Source organism: Nicotiana tomentosiformis, chromosome 2 (assembly GCF_000390325.3).
Source record: "Nicotiana tomentosiformis chromosome 2, ASM39032v3, whole genome shotgun sequence".
NCBI lineage: Eukaryota > Viridiplantae > Streptophyta > Magnoliopsida > Solanales > Solanaceae > Nicotiana > Nicotiana tomentosiformis.
The window spans coordinates 97323847-97340489 of NC_090813.1; the positions used below are offsets into that span (position 1 = coordinate 97323847).

Sequence of the window (16643 nt, forward strand, 5' to 3'; positions counted from 1 at the left end):
ATTTGGAAGAAGTAAGAATTATAGGGGAGATGTTGTCCGTTTTAATACAAAATAAGTTTGTCGTTCGTTGTGCGATAGTTGTACCTTTCGTAACTTAATGATAGTATTATTATCGTTGTTGTAGATTAAGGTGAGAATAGGCGAGTTCAACTTGGTGATTGGAAAGATTGTGATAAGGTATGTTAAGGCTAAGCCCTTCCTTCATTTTAGCATGATATCGTAGCTACATGTGTTGATAATGAGACATAAAGAGAAGTTCGTATTCATAAATTTATTCACATTACTCTAATCTCTTAAGTTATAGTATTATTCCTTATCGAGACTCTATATTCAATTTAGTATTGTCTTCTTCCAGTCAAGAGAGCAGAGGGTCTATATATATATAGTATTACAGTATTTTTACCACCATCGAGCTATAATCGGCGGGCAGGCCCCTATTGGGCAATCTCTGATCAGATGGTAAGTTATATACCGAGCCTACTGTGGTCGAACGCCTATGAGCAAGCCCAGGATGACCGCGATACAGAGCCTAGTATGGCCGAGCGCCTATGAGCGAGCCTACTACGGTGAGCAGTTACACGTACCGAGCCTTATAGGGCCGGACATTTATTTTACTTACTATATTGAAGGAGTTGAGTCAGTATCAGCAGGTAAGTATATCTCCAGATCATCTTTGACTCCCAGTTACTTTCAGTTATTATATTATCAGTTCAGTTTTAGCTTTCAGTTATGTTCTTGCCTTATATACTCGGTACATTATTTTGTACTGATGTCCCTTTTCTGGGGATACTGCATTTCATGCGTGCAGGTTCAGATAGGCAGACGGGTAGATATCCTCAGTAGGCGTTTCCAGAGTTCAGCCTGATCGGTAAGTTCCACGTCCTTCGGAGTTATCAGGTCTAGGTTTTCGTGTACATCTTCTGTATGTATGTATATATATTATGGGTAGATCGGGGCCCTGTTCCGATCACAATACATCCATTAGTAGAGGCTTGTAGACATATCCTGTCAGTTAGAGCAGTATTTTGGGCTTGTAGGCCTAGTATATATATATTTTGGTGGTTTGTCAGTTGTAGTAGTTATGATGGCCTTGTCGACCCAGTTTTATATTGATGTTTAGTCAGCGCTAGTTTCCGTTTAGTTTTATATTTTGCTTCGCAAATTGGCTTGCAATGTGGCCCCATGGCCAAATTATGACATTATATGTTCAAATTCCCTTAGTCGCAATTTGGTACTCTTGGTTAGGTGAGGCACCGGGTGCCGGTCTCGCCCCCAGATTCGGGGCGTGAAAATTATCAAACACAACTATTCCACGTACATGCCACACCAATATATCTCAAGCCAAAAACTATGCAATCTGTGCACCTAAAAATGGAAAAACATCTTAGAGAAGAGAACTGTTTCGCAAGTTCAGCTAGCACCACTACAACCTAATATTTACAACCAACTCCTCAAATTTCGTGAAGAGGATAATTGTAAGTGCATGTGTACAATTCCTCAAATACACTGCTCCAGTAATATTTTTTTTATCATAAATAAAGGAAAGCAATAAAATCAGATAAATTATCAAAGAAATATAATTTTCACACACTGCACGGACAACTCATGTGCCAATAATATAAATCGCCTGGCATGGTCACAGGCTTCCAGTCCCATCATCTCACACATGAGAAATTAAACAAGTACACATGTATATGATAATGAAATAAGATTCTCATGCTCCTGGACTCGTATAAATAACATGACATAGTGTAAGCATGTGCAAAGTCTGCTATCACAATTCAAATCGCCAAATTAACGCAGAAATAGTAAATTTCCAGTTCATTCAGGGAATTAGCCTCTTTGTAATCTCAAGTATGGCTCAGATAGTTTTCAACAGAGGTACGAATACGAGAAACATTATAACTTTACTCTTAACAGTCAGCTCTAGGCATATCATAACCTAAGCGCTCTTCCGAGTATGAATACTTGCCCCGACGCTCGCACATGGGCTCAACCTCACATGTGTACGCACTCATAGCACGTAGCTATCACAAATAATTAACTCAACTAGTACCTCCACTGAGTTTAAATAAAATCCTCACCTCAAACATGCCGCAACCCTAAAACAATATGCTTATGAGAATTCCCAGTCTCCAAATTCATAGAACACTTGAATCACCGTAACCGATCCCAACTCCAGCACTCGAATTACTAACACATCTTTCATGCACGATCATCCCACGAGGAACATTTCTATAATTCTTCTGTGCCACCTACCAAAAATTTGGATATGAGTAGCCGATCAACCAGATGAGTACCGTAATACCAACAAAACATTCGTAAGTCAAAACATAGTGCACCTTCTGAAATGTGCACCCATCTCAAGAAATACCAGTAGTAATAGTATTCAGCTAAATATCTGAAACTGACCATTCTATCCAAAATTCGTGACCTTCCCTTCAAGACTGAACTACCACCTTTTACATGTAAATCTTAATCCTGCACAACACACCAGATCTATCATACCATGTGACAAGCAGAAGAATCTCATTATCAATTCTAGGTCACCAGTAAGTTACATACCCGGTCAGTTAGAATACTTCATCTTGCTTCCTTCCAGGTGGAAATCACAATATACAACACGTTCTCCATATCGGTAGAAAATATCTGGTTCAAACCATGGTAGAAACCATCAAGAACATTTTAAAATCCATTTGCACATAACCAAGCTATCAGACTGAATTCCTCTAACTCGACCAAGTCACGCATGTCACCAAACCCAAGAATATTTCAACCAAAACATCTGTAAAGTATCATCACATCATAATTAACCTCCATAAATACCGCAACTGAAACACTCACTCTGAAAATACCTTATGTGAATTTAAAATTATTCTTTTTACCTTTCTTATACTTAAATGTAGAATCCATAGTCATACAGAGTTACCGTACATCCCGAAACCATCCAGTGTAAATAACCGATTCTGGCAATATACAAATTCCAAAAAAAATTCAATTGACACATATACATTTTGAACCCATTAGAACCCTTTTGAAATTCATCCACTCTACTCAAATCTAAATTGTACCGCCCAAACGGGCTGAAAGACGCATGCCCTATTAGCACAACAACACCCCAAAGAAGTAATACTTCCTTAACACCACCAATCAAATACATACTCTGTGCGCACTACATACTTCGCAAATAACAACTCACTCATCCCATGATTTTTATATTTTCATAAAGTGTAATGTAACCCGTATTCAGGAATTTTCTTACTCGAGTCATCCCCGATCTCAACCTCTGCAGTCATAACTGATCCATAAGTATATCTCAAAACAAAACTAAAATTTAACATATAACCATAAAATTGAATTGTCAATAGCAGGCTCCCCCACTTGGCTCAAAGCCATAGAACAAAACACTTGATAACTCATAATACCCATACTCTATTATTGCTATAATACCGCAATCAGTTCAACGAGAATTCTTCTCAAGCTCATGCAACACCAAACATAAAATACCTCAATCATCCACTAAGCTCGCATTCATTCTCTTGACAGTCAAGTCAACTTTCTCAACGAGATTCAAATTCAAATCTCAACACATACACCCTGTTGGTAGAAAAGAAACTCTCCACTCAACATTATAAGGAACACACTTACGTAGATTACTCCGCAGGGGATAACCCACCTGCTTAGCCTCAAATTGGTATCTTGTTATATCCTTTCGCAGTCACAATTACTATGCAATCACTTAATCTTTTTGAGTCCAAACTCATTAACAAAACATGAGAATCTACTTCGCTCCACAATTAAACAACATGAAAGATCCTTCAACACATTCATACTCGAGACTATACGTCAAATCAAGACAGACACCAAGCACCCAATGGCCCTTTTTTTCCCAATCTCAAGCAAACTATTCTCGTCACAATCAAACCATCTGAACACATTCTGTAGTTATGTCATGCTCATCATATAGCTATTCCACCGCTCATCGAGCCACAAATTTCACTCATAGGAATACTACCGAACATATGAGTCCAAATGTACAAGTTCACACAATTGAAGCTACCGAGCCTAAGCTGCGGTCTAAACCTGGCCTCAAGTCCTCCAGACTGGCCAATCACCAAAACATAGAATACACATCTCGAACCTCGTTCATGGAATCACAAGCCGGCGATGCATATCTTATACCAGGTGCTCACATGCACACACGAATGCATGGAAGGAATTCAAAGAGTTATGTTTCAAGCTGAATCAATTCTGCATGATAAGGAAAGAAATATGGAAAATTATCCTAAATGCCCTGTAGCCTCTCGAAGATAAGTATGGACGTCATCATACCAATCCGCAAGACTCTACTAGACACTTGCTCATGACTTGTAGAACCCATGAATCTAGAGCTCTGATACTAACTTGTCACGACCCAAAATTCAACTAGCCGTGATGGCACCTAACCCAACCCATTAGGTAAGGCAATTTACAAATATCCGATTAAAATAATATTTAATTGAATCTAATACATTTTCCAAAGACTGGTAGTACAAATCATGAGCTTCTAAGATTAGAATTTACAAAACTGGTATGAAATAAATACATCATCTGTTCAAAATATACATAAAAAGATTTTTATAAATCTAAGGCTACCATGAACAAGAGACAGTTATGACCGGAACACAGGTACATCTTTAAATCCAACTCCCGTCGATCATAACAACATCAACATCCATTGTTGCACGCAAGGTGCAGAAGTTTAGTATGAGTACAACCGACCCCATGTACTCAATAAGTAACAAACCTAACCTTAGATTGAATGTAGTGACGAGATGGAACACAAGTCGGGGTCAAACACCAATAGCCAACAACAGTTCATAACAACATAATGGAGGTAATAAAATAAATAGATCAGAGATAAAATGCTCAGCTTGTTCACAATTCCAAAACAAATAGTCCTGCTTTTTAAATATATCAGTGAAAACCCATGTCCTTTACCGAAATCACCAATTTATGAGTAAGTTTGAAAACTGTGATTTTTTTCAAAACTTTCAACAGGTAAATGTTTCATTTTTAAATGGCATGGGGAAAATACATCTCTATGCCTACATGTCAATATGTAGGAGAAGTCATGAATGACGCAATATCGTACAACATGAGGAAAAATACATCTCTATGCCTGTATGTCAAGTGTGCATGTCAATGCGATGCAACTCAGTAATAAAATCATATGCATACTCTCAGAGTATCATTTCACTCAGTCCTCCCAGTCACTCAACACTGGCACTCGACACTCGCACTCAGTAGGTACATGCGCTCATTGGGGGGGTATACAGACTCCGGAGGGGCTCCTTCAACCCAAGCGTTATAATCTGCATAGACAACTCATGTGCTATAGTATCAATATCTGGATCCGCACGGATAACTCACATGCTATAGTATCAATATCTGGATCCGCACAGACAACTCACGTGACATAGTATAAATATATGGATCCGCACGGATAACTCACGTGCCATAGTATAAATATCTAGATCCGCACGGACAACTCACGTGCCATAGTATACATAACCTCACAATCAGGCCCTCGGCCTCACTCAGTCATTAATCTCTCCAGTTACTCAGGCTCTCAATGTCATGAAACTAGCCCAAAATGATGATATGATGTATCAATAAATAACAACAGAGACTGAGATATGATATGCAATGAATGTATATGACTGAGTACGAATTTACAATTTAAACATATAATTCGACAACAGAAATGACCTTAGTGGGTCCAAATAATAACAGCATTTGCCTAAGCATAATTTATAACATGAGTCACAACTCAGTTTCTCTAACATATAAAAATACATGGAAAAATACAAGTTAATTGACTATACAGTTCTACGGAATCAACTGAGTCTCAATTTTTACGGTGCATGCCCACACGCCCGTCACCTAGCATGTATGTCACCTACAAATAATTCACATAACACGTATAATCAGGGGTTCAAACCCTCAGCTCCAAGATTAGAGATATTACTTACTTTGAACAAGACGAATCCAATGCCGAGCAAGCTAAATAATACTCCGAAAATTCCATTCCACGCGTATCAACCTCTAAACGCCTTCATATCTCCTCAATTCCAAGCCAAACGATTCGAAACTAGTAAAAAATGTGCAAACTAATCAAAATATACTCCAGTGCTTACAATTTAATAATTTATAAAAATTTCCAACTCCGCTCGAAAAATCAACAGTGGGGCCCACATCTCAGAATCCGACGAAACTCACAAAATCCGACAACCCATTCAATTATGAGTTCAACCATACTAATTTCACTCAAATCCGACTCTGAATCGATATTCAAATCCCAAAAATTCGCTTTATGAAATTTCTACAATTTTTCTCAAATTTTCATCTCAAAATACTAATTAAATGATGAAAATAATGATATATTCATGTATATTAACCAAATTCGAGTTAGAATAACTTACCCGGATGAATTTCTTTAAAATCCCACGAAAAATCGTCACAAACCGTGCTCCCAAAGTCCAAATATGAAATAATACTCTAACCCTCATTTATAAAGTACAACAATCTGACCTCCCATTGTGCTGATTGCACATTTTTTTGTACGGCCGCACATCCAGGTTCTGCGGCCACAATCCAAATTGTGTGGTCGCACTTCAGCATCTCTGTACTACCAAGTTTCAGTAAATTGATGATAACTTTCTCTACAAATGTCCAAATAATTAATGGTATATCTTTTTGAAAACTAGACTCAAAGGCCTACAACTTTCAGTTTTGAATCATCTCTAAATTCTTTGTAACTTAAAAGATATAAGCTTCCAAAGTCGGATAATCGAACCTGCAGAATCTCCTTTCTCCGGCCGGGAGAGGAATTCTGCGGTCCGCACTTTTCCTCTGCGTTCCGCACTTTTACTTTGCCTCAACACTCCAAAATGTGCCCCCCGCACTTCAAAAGTTCTAGAACAACATCAGAGTGCCGAAATGCCCAGACTCGCTCAAAACTCACCTCGAAAAATATCCGAGCCACTGGGGACCCCGTCCGAATATACCAACAAGTCCTAAAACACGATATGAAATTAGTCGGGCCCTCAAATCACATCAAACAATATCAAAAATACAAATCGCACTCCAATTCAAACCTAATGAAACTAAAAATTTCCAACTTCTACATTCAATACCGAAACCTATCAAATCAAGTCTGATTGACCTCAAATTTTGCACACAAATCATAAATGACATAACAAAGCTGTTCCAATTTCCAGAATTGGATTCTGATCCCGATATCAAAAAGTCAACTCCCCCGTCAAACTTCCAAACTTATATTTCTATTTTAGCCATTTCGAGCCCAATTTAACTACAGACTTTCAAATAATTTTACGGACTCACTCCTAAGTCCAAAATCACCATACGGAACTATTAAAATTATCAAAACTCTATTCCGGCATTGTTTACATGTAAGTCAACATCGGGTCAATATTTTCAACTTAAGCTTTGAACCTTGAATTTTATTCTTCCAAACTAACTCAAAAAAAATCTGAAAACCAAAACCGACAATTCACATAAGTCATAATACATCGTGTGAAGCTATTCAAGACTTCAAATAGTAGAAAGGAGCGTAAATGCCCAAAACGATCGATCGGATCGTTACACCGGTACCAGTGGCGGACCCAGAATTTTATACAAGCGGATTCAGTCAAAGAGCATAGTAGCCACTTGTATAAGCGGCACCGGTAAATAGAATTTGCTGACTACATAGTTTTGTTCATCATGTGACCTTGAAATAAAGTCATTGACGCTATTTTACAATCAAAGGTGGGATTTAAAAAAAAAAACTATTTACTTTTAATTTTTGAATTATCTCTATATATATAAACAAATTTTACTTCAACAAATTTGTAAATTTATTAATTTGAACAAAAAAATTTTAACCAATTTAAAATTCTTATAACTCTAAGAAATTCAACATAATAAGTATTTACAAACAAAAAAAAAAGTAAAAAAGGGAGTTATGAACTAAATAATTGATATAAACTTTTAAAGTAAAAGAGTAAGCACCAAACTAAAAATTTTAGTATAACACAAATCAACAATTCCAACATACATAAACTAAACAACATTAAATTAAAAAATTACAAATAATCTCAACAAAGCACTCTCATATTTTAGCAGAAACTATGCAAGAGAGAACCAAAACTGACTTAATGGAAAGGTTTAATTATTTTTTTTGAGTTAAAATAGAGTTTAATAAGAATAGATAAAATAGTTACGTATATAACTGAAACATAAAATGCAATGTGGAAAAAATGTAAGTTAACGCTTCAACAGAGATTCGAGCTTTTGATCTCAGCCCACATTATGAACCATCTTTGCCACTGCTCTGCAGCTTCCCTTTGTGTCAAAAAGGTTCATGTCTTATAATATTAGTTTTTGTCATGATTTTCTGATGAAGTTCACAAGTGAAAATAATTAATTTTTTACTGAACCCATTGCTATAATGTGGGTCCGCCCCTGGCCGGTACAAGAAGATGTATCTCATAAAAAAAAACGCACATGCAGGTAAAGAAATAATGAGAGAGGACTGAGGAGAACATATAAAACTTATCAAGCTCAGAAGCAATACGCACATGAATAAAGAAACAATAAGAGAGGAGAACTTATAAAGGTTACCAAGCTGAGGAAAAGAAAAATTGTTATAGCAAAGCAATTGCATGCGTTTGACACTCCTTCAGAGAACTGTATTGTGTAATTAAAGAGCAAACAACGCTTGTGACTTGGCTAATTTCCTACACACCAAAGAATTTTTTTAATCAAAAAACAAAAGTGATTAATTACATCTTCTATAAAATTAACTATTTATTACACAATTATTTTTACTAATATCAAAAATCTTCCTAAAGTAGTTTAAGTGCATTAACATTAAGATACATTAAACGATACATGACCTATATCAATCAGAAAAGCCAACCGAGTTCCACTATAAGTTATTCATAAAACCCCAAAATAGTAAAAGCAAAAAAGGAAAACAAACACTCCATGTATCAAACCTATCAATAGATATGTACCTGAGTAAAGCAGAATTAGGGGAGTATTATTTTGACATAGGAAGAAAAGCAAAATCCACATCTTCATAAGGAAAACAAAGGCGCTTTTCCCATATATATTAACTTTTCTTCTTGTGTCTTTTGACAAATAATCTTCTCTTCCATGATTCTGTACGTAAGTAGAACTTACACATATATAGAGTAAAAACTATATAAAAAATTAGAATAAACTAACCCGATCCAACCTTCAATAAAAAGGAAAAATATTGAAAATCTTGCTAACATATAATCTGTATTCAAAATATTTATATTCACAATAAAAGATACATAACAAAATTCCATCAAACGCAACCTTAACAAAGAGCGTCCTTGGAGTGTTCAATTTTCTCCTAGAATCCAGCCCACTGTTTGTCCATGATAATCCTATAAATAATAGGAGTTCCCTTCAACTACGTGGCACTAATAAAAATTCTAAGTGTATAAATTATAAGAGTCCTAATGAAAGTTTAACTTTGATTGAATAGTATAAATCGTATCTAATATGAATCCTATTGAAAATAAACTATACACTTTGTATGGTCTGTCTATGTGCAATTTAAATCCGAAAAGAATTCCAACTTTGGGTAATTACAATTATATCCGTAAATTATATAAATATTTAAGGGCATAAAAGTCGATCAAGATTTTAGGGATAATTTAATCTTTCAATATTTAGCATTAAACATTCGTTCTTTTATAATAATATAGATAGATAGATAGATAGATAGATAGATATAGATATAAATTAGAGTATTGAATAATGTTTTAATTTATTAGTAGCTTATTGGAAGCATATAATTATAAATTGTACTATGTAGCTGTGAACTATTCCTTTAAAATTATATTTGTAAATATTTTATTAACTTGAAAAAGGATTTTTTTGTAATTAAATAGTTTCATTAATCACGTTTTTATGTAAAAGGGGGACTCTTAAATTTAAAAGAAGTGCAAAGTGTTTCGAAACTTTCCAAATGTGAATTTGCAATGTTCAGTCTTTTATTTTTTTTCTTTTCTAGTTTCCTCTTTGTAATTTTCGTTTTCTTTTAGCCTATGTGGCTTAGAAGTCTTATTAATGTGAATGTGCAATGTTTTTCCTTAAACTTTTAAACCTAAAAACCGTATTATGATGTGTCATTTTTAAAATTTTTTTTTTACAAATATGGTATATCACATAGTTCAAATAAAAAAAAATTTAATATAAAAAATTTAGTTCATTTAGAAGTCCTAAATATTAGAAAATAACTAAAAGTCCTAAATATTAGGAAAATAATTAAATAACTAAAGGTCCTAAATATTAGAAAAATAATTAAATAATTTTTTATTTAATTTGAAATTAATTTTTAAAGAATAAAAAAGATGCTTTTAATATAGTTATATAGATTAATTTTAGAAAGTAGAAATAGGTAACGACCCCTACTGGTACTACTAGAAGAACAAAAGCCAAAAATGGCGAAATCAGTAGTAATTCCTCGTATGTCTCTCATCTTCCTCCGCTCCAAATCCATGTCTTCTCTCACTATAATACCTCACACTATTTTTTCACCCTCAGAAAAGCTCAATCGCCTTATTCTAAAAAAGTCCCATTATTCACTTCAATTTTTCTCTACTACTTCAACTCCATACCCACTTCAATACGATATGATAATCTCCCGCCCTGCAAATTCCCCTTCACCAATCCAAAAATCCCGCCCACAACGCTTCCTTCCCAATTCAAAACCTACTGATTCCGAACCCAAACCCGGTTCAGAACTCGGGTTCGACGATTGGGTCGATAGAAAATTGAATTCAAAATCATCTAACGAGGAACCCAATTCGGATAATATTATGAAAATGGATAAAGGGAAAAGGAAATATTATAATAAGAGGAGGAAAAGAATGTTTGGCGGGTCGGATTCGGATTCGGGGGATGAGAATAACCGGGTCAAGGATAATGAGTTTGTTGAGCTGAAGCAGGAAGTAGTGGAGCTACGTACATTGCACAAGAAGGAAGAAGAGTTGTACTTCTATGACAATTTTGCTTACCCTTGGGAAAAAGATAAGCATTATAAGATGGTGTATCAATTGGAGAAGAAGTATTTTCCTGATCAGTGTTTTGATAAAGCTTTTCTTGAACCTGGGCAATCAAATGAGAATGTAAAGAAGAGCAAAAAGAAATTGGGAATTAGGGAAAAGATAATTGAGAAAGATGGTGATGGTGGGGTTGATAAAAATTTGATATTTTTTGAGGAAGAAGAAAAGGGTAATGTAAAGAATAGCAAAAAGAAAACTTCTGATGGCGGGGTTGATAAAAGTTTGATCTTTTTTGAGGAAGGAGAAAAGGGTGTGAGGAGTAGGGGTGAAAATAAGGAAGAAGGTAAAGTTGATGTATCGGAGAAGAAAGTGGAAGAGTTCTTCAAGTATTTGAAGAAAGTTCCAAATAAGGAAAATGGTGTTGTTAGTGCTGAGCCGTTTCTAGCTACAAGGAGTACAGGGCTTCCTCCTAAATGGGATAGCCCAGGTGGGACAGTGGTATTAGTGAACAAACCAAAAGGTGAATTTGAGCTCCTAATTGTCTTAACACTGGGATTTATTATGTGCGTTTGTTAAACGTTGATGTGTTTTTAAAAGAGTTAATTAAGAGTTTTAAGTTCTCATGTGAAGTCAATGTTAGGTGTTTTAAGTTTATAATTGAACAAGAAGCATTAGTTACAAGTTGGATTGACAGACTACAGATTCTTAATGCAATGCTTGAGAAGTTTGACTTCATTTCCTTGTTTGATTTTTTAAAATGGTAGGTTTACTCTTAGAGTCTCAGAGTCGGAGATAAGTAAAACTTGTTTGGGAGTGTGATAGTTACATAATGAATTCAGCCAGTGTGGTTATTGATGAAAACTGCCCATGAGTCTTATTTTCTGTAGTATTGTCCATCACAAAGCTCACGAAAAGGACTTCTATGTTGATACGCAAAATATATTCACATAAAAACAGAATATAGTATCAAATGCTCATTTCCTTGTTTGATTTTTTAAAATGGTAGGTTTACTCTTAGAGTCTCAGAGTCAGAGATAAGTAAAACTTGTTTGGGAGTGTGATATTTACATAACGAATTCAGCCAGTGTATGGTTATTGATGAAAACTGCCCATGAGTCTTATTTTCTGTAGTATTGTCCATCACAAAGCTCACGAAAAGGACTTCTATGTTGATACGCAAAATATATTCACATAAAAACAGAATATAGTATCAAATGCCAAAAATATAATTTACGAGTCAGGATTGTCTCTTATGATCTAATATCGTAAAGCCAAACCAAGGTTAGGAGGCTCTTGCATTTTTGGAAATGTAGTTATAAAAGCTTGGTTTCTTCTTCTTCTGACTATTAGTCTGAATTGCCTTACAGGTTGGACTTCTTTCACTGTTTGTGGAAAGTTGCGGCGTCTAACAAAAGTGAAAAAGGTACATTTTTCCTAACCACAATCTAGGGGCTATCTGATATGGTCTCGGAGAAGCAGTATGCGAACTCATTTTAAGAATATTTTCAAGATAAATTTGTCTGGTGATCTTTTGTATTTGAAGGTGCATTACCATGTTAGTCTTAGGAACAAGAACGAAAATTCGAAAAAACTTTTGGATGAGTGTTTTCACTTTAAAATACTTGAATATGTAGTTTGATTATATCCATGCTGATTAATAGCACTCTTACTCCGATTAAAAAAAAAGAGCTTGAATATGGTTCTGATTTCTGTCTGAAGATTTACTATTTTGATTTTCTTTAACATATCTATTCCTAATGTAAGATACTATGAAATCTTAGATTTTTAAACAAGAACTTCCCCTCATCAAGTTTTATGTATTCTTTTTGGTGTTGGACCTCCCCTAGATCGATTATGCTAAGGTAGAAGACTCTGTCCAGCAAAAGCAGAGCTGTGGGCTGAAGAACATGTTGGGGCGAGGAAGAAAAGAGTATTTAGCAAAATTTGAGAGAATTTACATTTTTGAGCATTTTGTTACCTCCTTCCTCCAATGTTCATTTTAAATTGAAGACCTTGTAGCAAACTTTTGTTTCTACAAAAAGATTGCCCCACTCTATTTGTGTGTGTGTGTGGGGGGGGGGGGGGGGTGTTTCTTATCTAGTTATCTTTGTATTTTGGTTAAGGGGGATTTTATGCTTATATTCACGTGATTGGAAACATTCATCACGTTCAGACTGAATACAAGCTGAACTAAGGCATTTTTATTCCATTTTATTACCACCTTCTCCTTCAAATTCATCTTTTGCAGGTGGGCCATGCTGGAACACTTGATCCAATGGCAACTGGATTATTGATTGTATGCGTTGGTAAAGCTACAAAGATCGTTGACAGGTAACTTGCAATAAGGTTTTAGTTGAATTAGTCCGAGGGAGATTTCAGGGATTCCTGAAATTTGATGAGAGTTTCTTATTCCTGCTAATATTTTCCCTTTTGTCTTAGGAGAACTTATACACGTCTATGAACAGTTTCTTTTAGTCTCTCGATACAGTTATATGATAAATTTTCTTGAAGTCTAAATTGTTCTTGGCAGTTATCAGGGTATGATGAAGGGCTACAGTGGAATCTTCCGTCTGGGGGAAGCCACCTCTACCTGGGATGCAGATTCCCCGGTATTTATTATTTAATTTATTTTTTGAAGTTATAAATCTTAGATAAAACTGGACCATGTGACTTATTTCACCCCTACGAAAGTCTCATCTAATAATCAGCGAAACAAATTAAGATGGCAAGATGAGAAGTTTCATGATAAAGTCAACATGAATAAAGTCTACATGCACGCTCTAACTTATGTTACACAAACTGGATCTAGTTATTTGTTTGACCCAGGATTATCTTACTTATGTAAGTTTGGATTTTGTAATATCCAGGTTATTCAGCGAGAGCCGTGGGAGCATATCAAGGATGAGGACATAAAGAAAACAGCAGCGTCCTTTTATGGAGAGATATGGCAAGTCCCTCCGATGTTCTCAGCAATCAAAGTATGTTAATTTTAGTTGCAACACTTAAGTTCCTCCAATTATTGATTCTGCCGAATATAAATTTATCCTGTGCATATTTTGATTTTTATAACAATGATTACAACATCTTCTTACCCTGGATGAATAAAATTATTGATACCAGATTTACACTTTCTTAAACAATTTTTTCTTAGTATTTTCAACATGCCTAATTTTGTTAGGAGTCATGAAATTTGGCAATCACATGAAATGAAAACATGTTGAATCAACTCCAGCTATATCTTCAGTCATTGTAATGACCTAGTTGCTGCTGATACTATTTGTATTTAACATAAGCTTAAATCAAAGAGTGTGCTGATTCAGAAAAGATACCTGTTACTTCTGTAGTCTGTAATTGTTTGAGTTGTTATTTTCTCTTTCCTTTAATAAATTCATCCATTTTTTGCCAGCTTCATCAGAATTTCTCTTGGGTGACCACGCATGAATTGGATTTAGTATTGCGTTATTACTTATTAGACTCCGTCTACTTGTGATAGGTTGGTGGTGAAAAGATGTATGAGAAAGCAAGAAGAGGGGAAAGCATCGAACTTTCACCGAGGAGGATTTCAATTTTCGAATTTGACGTGAAGCGGAGTTTAGATGACAGGTTATTTTGTTGAACTCTTCTAGTGCTAATCTTGTGCCACATGGATGTCTCAACTCTTGAAAAATCATCTCTCTGTGTTTATTGTCTGTGCGTACGAGTTAAGCCCTAGCCAAGGTTCTCTCAAAGCGTCTAAACATTCCTAGGGTGCTTCCTAAGTGTCTTACCATCCCTCTATACTGCATTGAATTCTTTAGTGCTAAATGTACACTCAAGTTTTGTTTGAGGGTGAGGTGGAGAACTCATTCTGATTGAAAGCAAGAAATATATTTCTCGCAGAGTGCTTTATTGGAGTTGCACAAACTTCCTCCCGTCCCTCCCGTTTGTGGATTTATTTATTAAGTACTTCAAAAGTTTTATTAGAACCACACAAGGGTAGCATCTTCTTGATTTGCATCCCCTTGATTCTGAAGCATGTCTATATTTCAGATATGCTTTCATGTGAAGCATATCTATATTCCAGCCAATTACTCCTAGAGGAAAATGAGTAATTCTTGAAGTATGTCTATAAATCAGACATGTTTTTTTTCTTTCTTTCAGATATGCTTTCATGTGAAGCAGAATTAGGATATTTGCGACAGATATACTTATAATTTACATGCATTGACATGAGCAAGTATTTTGGTTGCTAATGGTTGTCACTCCACTAAAGCTGGTATTATTTCACCAAAAGTTTCATATTGAAGATACTTCTTTTTTGTCTCCTTTTCTATTTTTTCCCTTTTTTGAATTGGCAGACAGAATGTCATTTTCCGAGTTAGATGCTCAAAAGGTACCTATGTCCGATCACTATGTGCAGACTTCGGGAAAGCTCTTGGCAGGTACTATATAAAGATAATGTTCGTTTTAATACTAAAAAAGGTTCTACATTTTGTGATAGATGATGAGAAATGACAAATGTTTTAGTGATGCATAATTTCTTTTTAATTCTTAATGTTCTTCTAAGTGGATTCAAACCCAAGCTGAAATTTTTACTTGCAGTTGCGCTCACTTGACAGCTCTAAGACGAGATTCAATTGGTAAGAGACAGTTATTTTAAGTTCAGTTTTTATTGTAAGTTACTGAAAGTCTAGGGTTGTCTTGTTTTGTACCTGAAAATAGTTGTGACAAAGGGTTCCCTTTATCTAGAACATCAAGAGATAAGAGAGGTCTTCGTTGAATTTTTGATTGCTGTGAGCAGCTTGTGGTCAGGGTTTGTGACAATGCTATTGTAGTATTAGAGAGTGTTGCCTGAATCTTGCACCTAATAACACGGCAGAGAACACCATATATGCCTTTTATCTGAAGCTAGGTCTTGAATTCCACAAGCCGAACCCAATCCTTATTCGTGCAAGTAGTTGTCCAGTACTTAACTAATTGTGGTCTCTTTACCTCACAGGAGAGTACTCAGCAGATGATGCTTGGGAATTTCAAGAGTTGGAAGACGCAATCACCAAAGGATATTTGTAAGATTCTTGGAAATTCCAGTGGGCAGAGTTATCCAATACATGTTCTGGTAGAAGACTAAAAGGTAGTAGGTACCGGTGGAATAGTTGAGGTGCGGGCAAGCAGCCCGGATACCATCATTGTAAAGAAAAAAATATTCTTGGAGATTCCACATTTGTTGGTGGCAATTGGAGATCTATACTAGTTACCTTAACCTCAACAAAGGGTTTCACTTTCTCCTCCACTTTACCTCTTTCTTTGCTTTTTCCTACTTCCCTTAGTTTCTGGGCAGAAGTGTTCAAGTTATATCCTCTATAAGTTGAAGATAAGGATGAACGTAATAGCTCTTTGTATTTCAACCATTTCTGGTATTAATTGCACTTATTTTTTTGTAACAACCTTTTAGTATGGCACCTTTCAAGTGTAAGTGCTACAAAAAATCGATATTTTCATTTGTTATCGTATCACTCCTGAAACGGGATCATTCTTTATGGCTTTACAAATGAAATAGGTCTATTGCATTATGGA

General features: G+C 35.4%; 1 protein-coding gene across 2 annotated transcripts; it reads left to right on the forward strand.

The window, feature by feature from the left end:
- The first annotated feature begins 10493 nt into the window (after positions 1-10493).
- LOC104110198 (uncharacterized) lies at positions 10494-16639 on the forward strand. 2 transcript variants are annotated; one of them, XM_009619645.4, is made up of 9 exons: positions 10494-11610; positions 12458-12513; positions 13339-13421; positions 13621-13699; positions 13958-14068; positions 14584-14693; positions 15428-15511; positions 15672-15709; positions 16069-16639. In XM_009619645.4, the coding sequence occupies exons 1-9, from the start codon at positions 10527-10529 to the stop codon at positions 16137-16139; spliced, it is 1716 nt and encodes a 571-aa protein (XP_009617940.1). In that variant the 5' UTR covers positions 10494-10526; the 3' UTR covers positions 16140-16639. The 2 variants fall into 2 exon arrangements, with proteins under 2 accessions (XP_009617940.1, XP_009617941.1); XM_009619646.4 differs by lacking the exons at positions 15428-15511; positions 15672-15709; positions 16069-16639 and adding an exon at positions 15231-15362.
- The last annotated feature ends 4 nt before the right edge of the window (positions 16640-16643 follow it).